Below are 16088 nucleotides of genomic sequence, written 5' to 3'. Positions count from 1 at the left end.
GCTGGCCGCTGGGCCCGGGCCGGTACTCCTGGGTGGTGCCGCCCCCTCTGGTGCCCTTCTGTCCTGTCTGCCCTGAGGGCTCCTGCCCCTCAGGGCCCCTGGAGAGAGCCCCAAGACCAGATCTGAGCAGCTGTCATGCTGAGGGGGTGTTCCAGAGGCCCCACATCTCCCCTCACATGGCCTGAGGCCTGGAGTGTCCAGAGCAGGAAGTGAGAAGGAGCCGAGCTAGCAGGGGGTGTGTGGGTGTGCCCACAGCCCTGGCCACCTGCTGGCAGCCGGGTGAGGCCTGGACCCAGAGCAGAAGGCAGAGTGGGCTCCAGAGGAGGCTGTGGGCACAGGAGCGCCTCCCTCTGCACCAGGCAGGGACAAGGAGGGTGGGGACATGTTTTCTGGACCCTCATCAAGGGCAGAGGGACATTAAAGGGACGGGAGCCAGGAGAAAGAGACTCACTCGCACCTGGGCACTGGGTAGCCCAGGGAGGTGGGGGCCCTGCAAGGCCAAAGGCTCCCGTAGGAAGGGACTAGACTGTGAGAGTCAGAGCTGGGAAGACAGCTCCCCACTACTGAAGGGGTGTGGCTGAGCAGCACAGGCCACAGGAGAGCAGAAGGGGAGAGCAGGAGTGGGATGGGGTAGGAGGGGACACAGGAGGTAACCTATAGACTCGGAGAGGGAAGGCTGGTGGGGAGTGCAGGATTCCCTGAGTGTAGGCCAGGGCGCTTGTCCCTTCAGGACCTGCATGAGGAGCAGAGAGGGCCTTCCTGCAGAAGGAGAGGAGCCCAGAGGTGGTGGTGGGGATTCGGACCCCAGCCAGGAGGCTTCTCTAGCACCGCCGCCCACCAGCCCGAGGATCACTAGGGGACAGAGGAGCCACTGGGCATGGGTTCATGTCAGCTACCAGCAAGGGGGTACAGAGGAGAGGGGGTTTGGGCAAGCTGGGGTCTCTGGCCCCAGAGCTGCTGCCTCTCTGCAGCCTTACTCCCCTCCCCCCAGGCCTACTTCAGCAGATAAGTCAGACCCCTGGGAAAGGCAGGCAGAGCCCCTGTGTACAGACAGGCAGAGAGCCCTAGGTGTGCCTAGCTCTGTCTGCTGAGAAGGCTGAACGACAGGATGGTAGGAACGAGCACACCCAGCACCAGACCTTGCTTTCTACAGGGGATCCAGGATTTCTGGAAAATTTGAGCGGGGGCGGGGGGGAGGAGGGGGAGGGGTGCGGGGAGCAGAGCCCCTTCTCTGTGTCTGCAGGCGGAAAGGGCAATCCTGGTCCAAGCTTCAGCGCAATTTAGGAGTCAACCGTTTAAGAGCTCTAGGAACCGCTTCGCAGCTGGAATGAGAAAGATGAGGGCCAGAGAGGGGAGGGCAAGGCAGCATCTGAGCAAGGCCAGGCAGCTCGGTCCTGGGACCCAACAGAGTGGCTCCCATCTGGCTCACGTGCCCCGGCAGGCCAGGCCGGCCGCGCAGAGCCGAACCAACGGTCCTTCCCCCAGACTGGAAGTTTCTCGTGGTAGGCCCACAGAGCCGGCGCAGAGCTGGCGGCTGGTTAGGCTGCCTCGAGTCCGCCCATCTGCGGGCGTGTCTTCGTACTCAGGTGCTAGACGTCACGAACCTGGGCACAGGTCGGGGTGGGGTATACGCCGCAGTCTGGGCAGCAGGAGCGAAGGGCCACTTCACCCTGACTGGCGGGAGGAGGCAGAGAGCTGGACGCAGCGCGCATCGCACTCCCGTCCGGCCGCCGGACACGGGAAAAGGGTCGGCCTCCGTTGGGTGTGGCTGCACCCAGGAGCTGCGCCGGTCCGCGTGGTCTGCGGGTTCTCCTTGAGGCTTTTAGAGGTGGGCGGGGCGAGGGGCTTCTGGGGCGGGACCAGGGTCCCTTCTGCTTTCCTTTTGGTTCTCTCCAACCGCCGCAGACACTCCGCGCGAGTGAGCAGACGGCGGTTTCCCGGGCGGCTCTGCCAGCGTCCGCACCCCCAAGCTTGCGGGGCACAGCGCCTTCCCTGCCCCGCGCACAAGCTGTGCCACGTAGCCTTGACCCCTGCGACTCCCCTGCAGCTCCCGCGGACGAACGCACGGATCGACTCGCACGCTGGAAGCCAATGAGTCGTCGGAGACACACTGCCGAGGAGCCTCGTGCGCCATGCCATCCCCGCCCAACTGGCCCCCGACGCCCTGCGCCCTACGACCCTCGCCCTTCCCGCACCCTGTGCTGCACGCTCTCCACCGCCTGACCCGCGCGCTGCTTTTCCCGGCCTACTGGGCCCTGGACCAGCTGCTGGGCTGCTGGGCGCCGGCCGAGAGCCGGAGCGAACAGAGCTGGCTGAGAACCGCCGCAGGCGCCGCGGGCGCGCTGCTGCTGCTGCTCGCGGCCCTGCCCCTGACTCTCCCGGCGCTGCTGCTCTGGCTGCTGCTGCAGGCCTGGCGCCGTCCCTTCTGCTACCAGCCTCCTCCGCGGTGCTGGGCGCCCCCTGCGCCCTGGTGCCCCCGCACTGAGCCCGCGCGCAGCTTCGGCTTCTTCAGCGCAAATCTGTGCCTGCTCCCCGACGGGCTGGCGCGCTTCAACAACTTGCCGCACACGCAGCGGCGGGCCGCAGCCGTGGGCGCCGTGTTGCTCGCCGGCCTGCGGAGTTCGCCCTATGGGGCTACAGGCTGCGGTTCGCCAGTGCAGGCGATGCCGTGCGGGGTGCTGACGGGAGCCATGCCAGCGAGTCTGGACTTCGTGTGCCTGCAGGAGGCGTTCGATCTTCGCGCAGAACGACGCCTGGTGAGCCTCCTGGCGTCTAATCTGGGCCCGGTGTTGTACGACGTGGGCACATTCGGCCTGCAGCACGGCCTACACCTCAAGTTGCTGGGCAGTGGGCTGCTGCTAGCCTCGCGCTATCCGCTGCTGCGTGCCGCCTTCCAGTCCTTCCCCCACGCACGTGGCGAGGATGCTCTGGCCTCCAAGGGACTACTTTCCGCGCAGGTACCTGTCCCCTGTCCGTGGCGCTGCGGAACCAGGGAGGGGCGGGGCTTGGAGTGGAACACGCGAAGGAGCGCCAAGGTCCGTGGTGTTGCAGGCGCTGCTGGGCATCCTGGACGGGCGCCGCGTCGTGGGCTTCCTGCACTGCACACATTTGCACGCGCCCAGCGGTGAGCCCTGCCGGGTTCGTAAGCAGGAGGCCCCTCTGCGTGTCGGCGGCGGCAGCGAGTCCCAACCCTGGCCAGCACCTCCCCTCCTTGCAAAGTTTATTCACTGCCCCAGCCGCCACGAGTCCCTAGGTGGGCTAGCGGATCAGGATAGGGTGGGACGGGGCGCGAAGCTGGGTGTCCAGGATGCGGACACCGGCTCCTCCACCCCGCTCCGCAGAGGACGGGCTCCTGCGCTGCAAACAGCTGACGGTGCTCCTGGACTGGGCCGGGCAGTTTGAGGCGGAGAGCCGCCAGAGTGACGAGGCCGTGGCCTTCAGCGTGCTCCTGGGTGACCTCAACTTCGACAACTGCTCACTAGGTAAGACGGCCCGCCCCTCCCCCAACCCCGCGCGCGCGCACGCGCACACACACACACGCAAACACCCACATACACACACACCCCGAATGTCGCCTCTCCACAGACCACCAGCAGGAGCAGGAGCACCAGTTTTTCAGCTGCTTCCGGGACCCCTGCCGGCTGGGCACGCGCCGGGAGCAGCCCTGGGCCCTGGGTACGCAGGGCGGGGCACCCCGATGGGGGCGTGGGGACCTCAGGCGGTCTCTGCGGAGGCACCCACTGACAATGCCCTTCCCCGCCCACCCCAGGGACGTTGCTGAGACCCTCCGAGCTCCGCCGCTCCGTGGCCTGCTCGCCGGAGATGCTGCGTAGGTGAGTGGCTACCGGGGGGTCAGACAAGGTCGGGAAGCAGAGCTGCCCTGACCCTGGTGACACGGCCCCTCCTCAGGGCCCTGGAGCAGAAGAAAGGGCGCCGCCGTTACCTGGCAGGCCCTCCCCGTGGAGGCCCCCCAGCTGAGTCCTGGCGGGGCCGGCGCCTGGACTACATCACCTACCGCAGCACGCCTGGAGGCCTTCTGAGCCCGGTAAGTGCCAGAGCTCAGGGTGCGGGCCTGCCGCGCTGGGGCGACTCTCCAACCTGCCTCCCGCCCTCCAGGAGGTGGAGCAGGTGACATTCAGCACTGCCCTGGCCGGGCTCACAGACCACCTGGCCGTGGGACTTCGGCTCCGAGTGTCCACGTCTTCCTAAGGCCAGCTTGCAGGAGACAGGTGCCAGAACAGGTGGAAAGACGGACGGTGACACAGAACGTGAGCCTGGCCAGTCGCCAGAGGGAAAAGCGACTTCAGGGATCTTTATTGTGTGGGCCCTCCTTCACACAGCTTCCTGGGCCCTGCGGTACTCATACACGCTGCCCCGCTCGGGGAAGGCTAGGGGCTGCAAAGGCGAACCTGGCAGTGGGGCGGGGTCCTCCGGGTCCCCGTAGCCCCCACCGCCTGGTGTGTGGAGACAGAACACGTCCTGTGGAGCAGAGGGGCAGGATCAGCCTGGGCCTGGCGCTGCCCTGCCTCCTGCTACAGGCCCATCCCCACAGGGCAACGTGTCCATATCGGCCAGCTTGGACCCCGGAGCCCGGGTTCTCGGGCCCCTATTTTTTTTTTCCGGCTCCCTATTCTTGTAGGAGCCAAATTAAACTCGGTCTCCGCTTATCTCCGCAATTCCATTCACCCTCTGTGGGATGAGGGCCACTGGGGGTGGGGGAGTGAGGATGGGACAGGCCAGGCCGCAGTCCTTACCCCAGGGTACACGGGCACCGAGGTCTTCCCACCCAGGTTCACTGTCCGGCCGTCCTTCCGGATGAGTAGGTTTAGGCCCCGGGCACCAGGCTCACCCCCTTCAGGAAGAAGCAAGGTGGGAGTGGCCCAGGAGGCAAGAAAGTGAGAGATGGGGGAGGGGGGTGTTTTAAACGGGAGGACAGATGGGACAGGAGGTGGGTGGGGAACAGACTCCCCGCAGCGATTGGGGCTGGGCCGGGCGGGGGGGGGGGGGGGAGGGAACCACCTACCCATCAGGCCGTACGGCTGGAAGGCCCGGCGCTCGGTCAGCACGGACAGCAGCGCCTCCTCGCGGAAAAGCAGCTCACGGATAATGCCATCGCCGCCCCGGAAGTGGCCACGACCCCCGGACCCCAGTCTTAGCTCGAAGCGGCGCAGGATAACCGGGTACCTGCACGGTCCCGGGCTCAGCTCAGCCCAGCCGGCCCCGCCCCCGCGCCGCCCGGCCCCGCTGCCCAGCCCCGTCCCCCGACCCCCAAGGGGGGTCCCCGAGCCGTCACCTGCTCTCCAGGATCTCGGGGTCGGTGATGCGCGTATTGGTCATGTGGCTGTGCACGCCGCTGCGCCCGTGCCAACCCGGACCCGCGCCCGCGCCGCCCGCCACCGTCTCGTAGTAGCCCATGTGGGCGTTGCCCAAGGTCACGTTGTTCATGCAGCCCTGGCAGGGACAAGGGGTCGCTGCGCTGGCTGTGAATGCAGCCCCTCCCTACCGCCCGCAGCCCATCCCCGCCTCTGGCCGCACAGAGCGTCCCCTGGGCCTACCGCACCTGGGAAGCGGCGCAGGCCCCGAAGGCACCCAGGATGACGTCCACCACGCGCTGCGACGTGAGCACGTTGCCGCCCACCACGGCCGCGTCGGGGGAAGGGTCTAGGATGGAGCCTTTAGGAATTACCACGCGCACCGGAGCGAGGCAGCCCTGAGGGCAAAGGGCGGCTCTCAACAATGGGGGGAGGTGGGGGTCGGGGGCTGTGGAGGAAAGTACACCACCTGCTCCCTAGGATCAGGCCGACCTTGAGCTGACCTCGCCCGGGCTCACTGAGGGTGATGTGGGCTAGGGGTGGAGCCGCTGTCCCTGCACACAGCACAGCCCCTCGCACCTGGTTGAGTGGAATGTCGCGGCCGACCAGACAGCGAAGACAGTAGATGAGCGCAGACAGCGTGATGGCCCGCGGCGCGTTGAGGTTGCCGAACACCTCCGGCCCTGAGCCGCTGAAATCAAACACCGCGCTACCCTGCCCACCAGAGTGGGGGAGAGGTCAGCAGCCCGCCGGGCGTGCCCGTGATGCCCGAGGAGGTACCCCCTCCGAAGACTGACCTGAGTCAGGTTGATCTGCACTCGGAGTCGTATGGGGGAGCCGTCGTCCATGTGGTCCTCTGCAGACACCTCCAGGGGCAGGCCCCGGGCCTGCCGGGCAGTTCCAAAGGCCCGGAGCATGTCCCTCACAGCGAGCTCCGCGTTTGCCTGGTGGGGAGTTCAGCATCAGCCATGTCCCTTCCAGGTGGGCCAGGTGCCCCCTCCTCCTCTGCCCACCCACCTGGGGGCGAGCACAAAGCTGCCTGCCCTGCTGCCCCTGGCCCACCTGAATGTGGCCCATGTAGGCCTGCACCACGTCCAGGCCATACTGCCCGATGAGCTCGCCCACCAGCTGGATGCCCTTCTGGTTGGCCGCCACCTGGGCACGCAGATCCGACAGGTTGTCGTGCAGGTTCCGTGTTCCGCTGCAGCCCGGAATCTTGCCTGGCGCCCGCAGGGCTTCAGTCACCGCTAAATGGATGGGACCGCCACTGAGCCACCTGGGAGTCCCAGGGCCACCTGGTGCCCTGCTCCTCTGCCAGGGCACTGCAGGCTCCACGTGTTGGCCCAGCACTGGCTCCCTACCACTCTGCTGACTCTTCCCCCATCGGCTGAAACTTCTCCTCACACCCCAGTCCCCCAGGGCACCCTAGAATAGACAGGTAGCTTTGCTGTGACCACACATGGGCTGGAGGTAAGGGCAGGGGCAGGGCGCAGGTTCCCCGAGCAAACTCTCCCTACCACCTCCATTCCTCCTGCCCTACCTCCCCACTGGCCCACTCTCCAGCCTTTTCTAGGCCTCCCGCCAAGAGGAACAACCACTTCCCTTACCTAACCCTCCCCCCCAGGGCCCACCACTCGCGGCCACGGCCAATCACTGAAAGAGCATCAGCATGGCTGTCTGTCCCCCCATCCCTGGCCCCAGCAGACCTGGACAAAGACTCCACCCATGGCAAGCAGTACAGGTTTGACCCCAAGGACCACTCCGTGCCTCAGGAAAGCGCCTCTCCTGAGTCTGGGTCAGGATCCTCTCTGAGGCTCCCTGGCCACCAGGTCCTCTGCCTGCTCATGTCCCTCAGGGGTCCTTGCCCTCTGCCCCCACCCCACACTGACCAAGGCAGCAGCCAGGCCTCGGCCCCTTTATCTGTGTCCTCACACCCACAGCAGCACATGGTCCGGTCACCCATCACCTGGTCTCACCCTGAGATGCCCCCGGGGCTCTCACCCCTGGCTGCCTCACACTGGCCGTCCTGCCCCCAGGTTCCACCAAAGCTGCTGCCCCACCTCCTCAGCAACCACAAAGCCAGAACCTCCATCCTACAGCTGTCCAAACTTCATTCCCTCCCCCATGCCCAAATCCCACCAGACACCAACCCTGACCTCCAAACCACCTTCACCCTTGTCCCCAGCTTGAGGCTCAGCATCCCCCAAGGCAGGTAGAGCCCTCGCCCCACCCCCCTTCCTGGCCTGCAGGCCATCCTCGGACGGACCCTCTATGTACTGCATGTCAGCAGGTGCACCAGCAGACCAGCTCGGGCCCGGCTGACGCCTTTCACAGCTGCCCCGCCACCCACTGCCCTGACCCAGGCCCAGGGAAGCTCTTCAGGAGCCTGCAGCCCCTGGCACCCCTGTTTCTCTGCAGCCCCCAGACCCAGTGCAAACCAAAGTGCGAATTATAAACAGAAGCAGCTGCCCACCTTGAAGTAGGCTTCTCCCTCTCCTGCACCCTTGGGTGTCCTGGCCAACTCCCCACCCACAAACCACTGAGGCCTCCCTGGGCCCAGGCACGACTTAGCTCAGCACCTCTGATTATCTCTGAGAGATACTGTGCAACCACTCTGCGGGGTCACCGCCTGGCTCCCCCAGCCTGGAGGCCAGCCTGGGGGGAGGGCAGGCGGGAAGCAGCCAGGTGTACCAGCCCAGTGCCACTCACCCTCTTCCTGGAAGACTCCCCCCTGCACAAGTTTGAAGGACAGGAAGACCGCACCCTCCTGCTGCAGGCTGGTGGAGTGGGGGGGCATGGAGCCTGGTGTGATGCCCCCAATGTCTGCATGGTGCCCACGGCTGGCCACATAGAACACAGGCCGCGTCTGACCCGGCCAAAACACCTAGGGGTGAGAGCAACGGTCAGCGGCTCCGGTGGCCCTCCTCCATGGGTCCTTGGGCAGCGCCCCTCACCGGTGTGATGACAGTCAGGTCTGGCAGGTGGCTGCCCCCTGCGCTGGGGTGGTTGCTCAGCAGCACATCGCCGGGGTGGAGATCAGCCCCCAACTGCTGAATCTGAAGCCAGGAGACAGGTGCAGAGTGGGGAGGGGGCAGGGCTGAGGGGTAGAGGGATCAGGGGAAGGGGCCTCCCGAACCTGGAACTGCACCGTCTCCTGCATGGCACCCAGGTGCACGGGGATGTGAGGGGCGTTGGAGACCAGCCCCCCGTCGGGCCCAAAGAGGGCGCAGGAGAAGTCCAGACGCTCCTTGATGTTGGTGGAGATGGCCGTGCGCTGCAGGATGCGGCCCATCTGCTCTGGGGGCACATAGTGACCAGATGCCTGCCGGCCCCATGCCGCCCACAGCCCGTCCTGGGCACAGAAGGGCAGGGCCCACTGCCTTCAAGGCCTCTGAGTCCCAGACCCAGGACCCGAAGCAGGTGACGGTCTACCTAGACACATGAGGACGTGGCCAGACATCTTGCTCTGTGCCGAGGGCAGCCCTTCCCTTCTCAGTCCTGCCCAATGCCCCCATCAACCCCACACCCTGCCTCCTGCAGTAAGAACCTAATGTTGGTGGCCCCAGCAAGCACCTAGCCTGACCCTGAGCCTGGGTTCCCTGTGCAGAGCCCAGATCACACGGTGCTGGGAGGGCAAAAGCACCCTCCTGCCCCAGACCTGCAGGTGCAGCAGGTCCATCCCGGGGCCGGGGCCACACTGCCTGCCCCACTGCTCAGAGGCTCTGCTTCTGCCCTTCCCCCGATCGCACTTTCTCCCTGCACACCCCTGCCAGGCACCCCAGCACACACTGCCCGGCAAGCAGAACCCCCCCCCTGCACTGCAGGGAGCAGGTGAGGGAGCAGGACTGTGCAGCCACTCACCAGCGATGCTCATGAAGCGGTGGGAGAAGATGGACAGGTGGATGGGGTCAAGCTGCATGCCCACCATGCTGGCTGTCTCGGCCCCCACAGAGATGCGGATGTCCCCAGTCTCAGTCACCTCTGCCTGGCAGCCTGGCTCCACCAGGATGGTACTGGGGGCAGGGGCGCAGAGGGGCTGGAGGAGCCAGGCCAGACCCCCACCCAACCAGGTTCCCCACATGCCCAGGCCAAGGAACGTCCCAACCATGAAGGGACCCAAAAGTCCTCCACACTCCTGCAGCTGGGGCCAGAGGACTGCCCCGCCCACCCCCCTCCCCAGCCAGGGCCCCACAGTTCACACTGGGCCTCACCCCACACACCCCCACCCCAGCCAAGCCTCAGCCCACCTGTTGCTGTCAATGATGAGGCAGGGCCCCTGAAGCTTGTGCCCACAGCCCAGCTCTCCCAACAGGTACACAGGGGTCTCCTGGTAGCCCCCCTCAAAGTAGCACTGGGTCATCTGAGGAGGGTGCGAGGTGAGCAGGGTTCCAGGCCCGGAGCTCTCCCTGCGTCTCCCCCTCCACTTCTGTCCTCGTATCCCAGTAGCTATGGGTGGGTGGGTGGGTGGGCACAGGCAGGATTACTAACCTTATCTACCCGGGGAGGCCCACTATGGACTTTTGGGACATCCTCGAGGCAAAGGCTGCTGCTGCCCGTGCCCCTGACCCGCACGTCGTCCACCACCACCGGCCGCTCAGGAATAATGAAGCCGAACTCCCTCATGTACCTGAGCCCAGAGGGGACTGTCAGGGGTGGCAGCCAGGCCAACCCGTGCGCCCGGGCTCCTGGGAGGCGGAGGTCACATACCTCTCCACAAAGGCCGCCCCAAAGTCACCAGCTCGGGGCGAGCGGGCACTGGCCGGGTGCTGGTGGGCAGACACCATCAGGGCGCAGTCCGTGCCCTGGTAGCGCAGGTGCAGGAAGCTCTCAGTGCTGATCTGGGACCTGTGATGGTGGCAGGCGGGGTGCTCGCATGGGGGGCCGGGCGGGGGCGCCTCCTGCAGCTCTCAGAGCCCAGCCCTCCCCGACTGCTGCTGACCGGACCCCAAGTGAGGTGGCCTGGTAGCCCCCAGAGCCCCACCTGGGGAAGCCCTGGGCCCGCAGGGCCTCCACACACTGCTCCTCCAGGCGGCCCAGCCTCTGGTCCAGCTGCGCAAAGGTCTCGGGAGCATAGGGCAGGGAGCAGGGCTCCTGTGCCTCATGCACCACATCGGCCAGGGCCAACCCCAGCGCCGACAGCAGTCCACTGTGCCTACAGGACAAGGATGGCAGAGCAGTGAGTACAGTGTCTCCCAAAGTAGGCGCCCCCCGGACCCACGCACTGCACCCAGACACACCTGTGAATGTGCACAGTGTCCATGCCCAGGGCCCGGGCGATGGCACAAGCATGCTGCCCACCAGCTCCCCCAAAGCAGGCCAGCACGTGGGCCGAGGGGTCATGGCCTCGTGCCTGGGGAACCACAAGGGGATCAGTGGCCCCCCCATCCACCCGGCCCCCCCCACTCCCCCCACAGGCAAGGGCAGCGGTGAGCGTACCTGCGTGAGAGCACGGATGGGCCGACACATGGCCTCGTTGGCCACACGAACAAACCCCATGGCCACCTCCTCCAGGCTCAGTGGGGAGGCCGGGCAAGGCCCGTTGGTTAGGAAGCTGTTGACCTCCGTGGCCACAGCCTCCAGGGCCTTTCGGGACGCCTCTGGGGACAGTGGCTGATCCTCTCCCGGCCCAAAAATGCAGGGGAAGGAGGCAGGCAACAGGCGACCCAGGACCAGATTAGCGTCCGTCACTGTCACAGGGCCCCCTGGGAGGTGTGCACAGTGTGGGGGCTGGGGCTGTAGGTGGGTGCCAGGCGTGGCCAGTGGGGTTGGGGCTAGGGGAGGGGCTGGGCTGTGCTGGAAGGGTCTCAGGGCCAGTATGCCAGCGCTTACCTTTTCGGTAGCAGGCGGGGCCAGGGTGGGCTCCCGCAGACTCTGGCCCCACCACGAAGAGGCCGGACCTTTGGAGAGGGGACTGGCGTTGGAGGCGTGCTGGGAGGCGGGTTAGGGAGGTGGGGCTGGGGGTGTCCGCACAGGTGCGGGATGGTGCTGACCTGAAGAAGAGGCGGGAGCCCCCACCTGCTGCCACCGTGTTGATATCCAGCTGGGGGGCCTGAAGGGTGACACCAGCCGTGCTGGCCTCGAAAACATGCTCAAACTCACCAGCATAGCGGCTCACATCGGTAGACGTCCCTGGTGGGGGTGGGGAGCAAGGAGACCCAGATGCTACCCAGCCCAGCAACTGAGGCCCCCGGACCCCACCCTCGGGCCCTCATACCTCCCATGTCAAAGCCGATGACTGGCTGGCCGCCCTCCACCCGGTAGGTGGTGGCTGAGTAACCAACCACGCCCCCAGCAGGTCCGGAGAGCACAGCGCGGGAGCCGCTGAAGGAGTCCATGGGCGCCAGCCCACCGTCGGAGCGCATGAACAGCACCTGCACGTCCTGTGGGCAGGCGGGCGGTGAGGGGCGGGGTGGGGCGGGCCAGGGGCGGGCTGGGAGGGGGTCTCACCTTGAGCTGACCCTGGAAGCCACGGCGGAAGCCCTGCACGTAGCGCTGGATGGTGGGCGTGAGGTAGGCGTCGGCACAGGCCGTGTGCCCCCGGGGCACGATGCGCACCATGGGCATGGCCTCAGAGGACAGCGACACGTGCGTGAAGCCCAGTTCCCGGGCCAGGGCGCCCACCTGCTGCTCGTGCTGGGCCCACCTAGGAGAACCGAGCGCCACTGAGACCCAACCCCGCCCGCTGGCCCGCTCCCCGCATCCCCGTCCCCCCGCCCCGCTCCGCCCGCGCCCTGCACGCCGTCCCGCCCCCCACCCTCAGCACTCCGGACCGGCCCGCTGCCCCCGCCCCACCACAGCCCACTCACGTGTACGAGTGCATGAGCACCACGGCCAGGCTGCGGATGCCCCGGGACAGGAGCCCTTCCAGCTTCCCTCGCAGGCCCCCCAGATCCACAGGCTGCTGCACTTCCAGCAGGTCCCCTGTGCAGCCTGGGAGGAAGCCGCGGGATCGGGGTCAAAGGCTGTCAGGGCCTGCTGCCCCGCCCCCAGCACTCTGCTGCGCCGTACCTTTCACGGGTGTCCCAGCACCCGGCTCCCCTCGATAGAGCACTACCCGTTCGTCCACTTCCAGCACCTCCTCATACAGCATCTCGGGCATGGGCACGGCCTGAGGGCGGGCAGAAGCTCAGAGGTGGCCCAGGCCTGAGGGTCCTTGCTGGGGTCCTGCGTGGATGGGTCGATGCAGGCTAGGGGATGTGTCTCAGCGGGCCAGTCCACAGCCCCAGGAGACACAGTCAGACAGGATGGTCCCAGGAGACAGTCAGACTGGGTGGCCCAAGGAAGGCCCACCCAGGGTGGCTCTCTGCCCCCAGGCATCTGAGTGCTGCCAGCTGTCTGCCCTCATAGAGCTGCTCCATCCCAGAACCCCGCAGAGGGGTGAGGGTCAGCATCCAGGACGCGGCAGAGTGGAGGACAGGCCCAGAACAACACATGGCCACTCAGGGCTGGGGAGACGCAGCATCCCATCATGAGTGTCCAGAATCTGCTATCAGCTGTGGCCTTGGGCTAGCACTGACCCTTCCAAGGACTGCCCTCCCTGAGGGGCCCAGGCACCCCAGGGAAAACGTGTTCTATGGAGTCAGCCACTGCTGACTTGGATGAACTCACCAGGTCAAAGAGGTCCGAGCGGGCCTGGGTGCCCACGTGCAGCAGGTCTCGGAACCCTCGCGTCACCAGCAGCGCCACCCGCTCTCCCCGCCGTTCCAACAGCGCATTGGTCGCCACTGTGGTGCCCATGCGGATGCTGGCAATGCGACTGGTGTCCAGCGGCCGGTCCCGAGGCAGCAGCACGCCCCCCTCCTGGAACCACGTGGTCAGCCTTCAGGCCTCTGGCCCAGAGACCCCTCCACCTGCCACCCTGCCCTGCCCACCTGCTCCAGGACGCGGCGGATGCCCTCAGTGGGGGCGTCCGCATAGTTGGCAGGGTCTTCTGAAAGCAGCTTTAGGACCCTCACGTGCCCCCCTGGGCACTGGGCAAAGACATCTGTGAAGGTGCCTCCACGGTCGATGGCAAAATGGAAGCGCCCCTCCGGGCCACCCATGGTGATGGGGCTGGAGTCCAGCAGCGACTCCTCAGCCGGCAGTCCTGGGAGAACTGGCCAGAGGCAGTGGGTCATCCACAGGCGGGCAGCCCTGAGCAGAGCTGGGATGGGGAGAGGACGGGATTCCGGGCCCAGAAGGGGCCCTGGGTGGAGCCAGAGCTGGGTAAGTCCGGGCTGGGCCTAATGCCCCCTGTGCCTACTCCCCAGTTCCAATGCCCAGGGCTGCCGCGGAAACCCAGGGCCTCCTGGAGCAGGACTTGCCGAGGAGGAGGTGAAGTAGGAGCCCTGGGGCTGGGGTTTCTGGACCCTTTAGGCAGGAAGAAGCACGTGCGTTGGGGGCAGGTGAGAGAAGGCCCACTGCCCGAAGGCTCGACCTTGGAGCAAGAGGGGACGGGGACCGGGCAGAGCCTGCGCAGACGGCCGGCCGGGGCGGGGGCCGGGAGGCGAGGAGGAGCGCGCAGCGGGGGCGATCGGGGGCGAGGCGTGCGGAGAGGAGCGGGGAGGGTCCCCACCTGGCCTGTCGGCTCCGGGTCGCTCGCCGTCCGTTCGGCAGCCTGCCCGCGCCCGCCCCCAGCCCGGAAGCGGGACCCGCCCCCCGCACGACCGGTCCCGGCGCTCCGGGCTCTCCGGTTGCGTCAAGATCGGGCGGCCAGGAGCCGTCCCCTCCCTCGGCTGCGAGCCATCCCGAGTACGGCGGGGCGGGGCCGAGCTGGGCCGCAGGGCAGCGGGCGTCTCCATGCCGATCCCCGCGGAGGAAGGACTGTGCAGGCGCGGCCCCACCCCGCGGCCCGACCCGCGGGCACCTGGGCTCGGCGGCCGCCCGGCCCTCCGCCGGCTCGGAGCTCGCTGGGCATGGACGCCCCGGGAAGCCTCTTCCAGGCGCCCCGGGAGAGGGGAGCAGGCTGCCCAGACGACCTCGGAGAGCGCCCCAGCGCGCCGCGGTTGGGGGGGAGCGGGGGAATCGGGGAGCGACGCGGGAGGCTGGAATTGAGGGCCCCGGCAGCCAGGACTTCGAACCCTGGAGAAAGCCTTCGCTCCCCACAGGCGCTGTGGGCAGGGGGCCCTCCACACCACCCTCCCTGGCCGACCCTGCGGCACTCTGGCTGATGTCGCCAGACAGCAGGTCAGTCCCGTGACCACGGGGAGGTTGGCTGCCCCTCCCCTCCGTGCTCCCCTGTGGACTGAAAGCCGCCTGGCTGCCTGCCCAGGTCTGAGGTGGGCTCAAGCTATGAAGGGCTCTAGAAAAGGAACGGTGGGGGATAGGGGGCTTCCCAAGCGCAGCAGCAGGTGAAGGGGGGCCCCTTACCTCAGGGACTAGGCAGACAGGGGGCCAGACGGGTAGGGACATGGTCCACACCCTGGCCCCCGTCCCACCCCCGGCTTTGCACTCTCTTGACCCTTGCTGGCCTTTGAAGCTGGTCCCAGGAGGAGAGGGGGAAGTGGGCTGCTTTAAGGGCGCAGGCTCCGGGCTGCACCCTGCCTGTGGCGGGGCTCCCCACTGACTGGCCTCTAGCCGCCTCAGTGTCCCCCATATGTTGGGGGGGTTGAAGGGCAGCCACATGGCTCCCTCCCTTTGGTCTGCCTCTGCTGCACCCCTGAAAGAGCCCCCGCTCCAGCCCCCCCCTTCCTCCGCAGCCCGTCAGCACCTGACAGGACACAGCCCAGGGACTCAAGGGACTCCCACTTTGCTACACGGCTGAACTGGTGGAGACTGCGGCCCCCGCAGAGTCCCCGGCCCAGCACGCACCTCTCTCCACATCCTTGAACTTGATAGTTCTGCGCCGGGGGAGCCGGGGGCCAGCGGCCACCTCAGCCAGGAGCCCGGGGCCACAGAAGCTCAGGCTGCTGCCCCGGTTCCTGAGCACCAGCTTCAGCTCCTGGTTCTCCTGGATGAGCTGCACCAGCCGCCGCAGCTCCTCGTTCTCCTGTGCCAGCCGCTGGATCTCCTGCCGCAGGCCCTCGTAGCTGCTGAGGAGGGACATGCCCGGCAGCGGTGGGCAGCAGCTGCTGGCGGCAGGCAGGCTGGCCAGAGGGCAGTGGACCCCGCCATTGTGAGGTCAACGGCTCCCTACCCCCCACCGCAGCCACATTCCGGGGCTTCAGAGCCAGCACCCAGCAGTTCCAAGCACCCTGAGCGGGGCACCCCCCAAACTCTGGCCTCTGGCTCACGAGTAGGGCCCAGATCTGCCCCAGACTTGGGAGTCCCTCCCGGAAGCCCCTCCTGGTGGACAGAAGGTTCTGGGTCCCAGCGTATCATGGTGGTATTGCAGGAAAGGAGCTGAATGATTCAGGTGTCCCTCCTCCCCACTGGCCACCGCTGCTCATGCCAGGTTGTGGGGCTGGGTCCCTGGGCACAGTCCCAGAGGTGGTGGTGGCCAGCACATCATCTGAAGGGGGCAGGAGGGTGGACGTTTGAGCTGCCCTGAGGGAGGGGGTGTGTCTGGCCCAGCAGCAGCAGGAGCTGGACTGGCCTCAGACTCTGGTGGGTCAGAGCTTGGGGGTGCCTGGTAAGCCCGCAAGCACCTTAGGGTAAGCACAGGAGGTCCTCCCGTGCGGATGGCAGGGAGAGTCATTGTCCCATGAAGGACAGGCACCCCAGACGAGGCACCACGTTCAGGGCCACAACCTCAGGGAACAGGGTGGGGCAGGCAGCAGGGAGGCCCCAGCAGACAAGGACGGCAGTTTCTGAGGGCAGGGGAGCCCCCTCAAAGGCAATGACTGGGTTTGTACTTGA

The 16088-nt window shown here is 66.9% G+C and overlaps 2 protein-coding genes across 2 annotated transcripts; one reads left to right on the top strand and one right to left on the bottom strand.

Annotated features, from left to right (window-relative positions):
• The first annotated feature begins 2132 nt into the window (after nucleotides 1–2132).
• LOC128059661 (sphingomyelin phosphodiesterase 5-like) lies at nucleotides 2133–4209 on the top strand. The gene is made up of 7 exons (XM_052652062.1): nucleotides 2133–2957; nucleotides 3052–3124; nucleotides 3342–3482; nucleotides 3586–3675; nucleotides 3770–3833; nucleotides 3910–4045; nucleotides 4117–4209. Exons 1-7 carry the CDS (start codon nucleotides 2133–2135, stop codon nucleotides 4207–4209), a joined length of 1422 nt encoding a protein of 473 aa, XP_052508022.1.
• A 67-nt stretch (nucleotides 4210–4276) lies between these two features.
• Nucleotides 4277–14092, bottom strand: OPLAH (5-oxoprolinase, ATP-hydrolysing). Its single transcript, XM_052651647.1, has 27 exons — nucleotides 13867–14092; nucleotides 13184–13407; nucleotides 12921–13112; nucleotides 12321–12420; nucleotides 12119–12242; nucleotides 11760–11955; nucleotides 11527–11692; nucleotides 11303–11441; nucleotides 11142–11209; nucleotides 10749–11014; nucleotides 10550–10662; nucleotides 10294–10464; nucleotides 10020–10157; nucleotides 9801–9939; nucleotides 9560–9672; nucleotides 9174–9325; nucleotides 8449–8609; nucleotides 8267–8368; nucleotides 8022–8196; nucleotides 6375–6559; nucleotides 6110–6256; nucleotides 5892–6026; nucleotides 5561–5710; nucleotides 5294–5451; nucleotides 5024–5184; nucleotides 4755–4852; nucleotides 4277–4479 (listed from the first exon to the last, which is right to left on the bottom strand). Exons 1-27 carry the CDS (start codon nucleotides 14090–14092, stop codon nucleotides 4333–4335), a joined length of 4146 nt encoding a protein of 1381 aa, XP_052507607.1. The 3' UTR covers nucleotides 4277–4332.
• Between the last annotated feature and the right edge of the window lie 1996 nt (nucleotides 14093–16088).

The sequence above is a fragment of the Budorcas taxicolor genome, chromosome 14, assembly GCF_023091745.1.
Source record: "Budorcas taxicolor isolate Tak-1 chromosome 14, Takin1.1, whole genome shotgun sequence".
NCBI lineage: Eukaryota > Metazoa > Chordata > Mammalia > Artiodactyla > Bovidae > Budorcas > Budorcas taxicolor.
The sequence above is the reverse complement of the archived record's forward strand: the minus strand, read 5'-3'. Positions and strand labels throughout refer to the sequence as shown.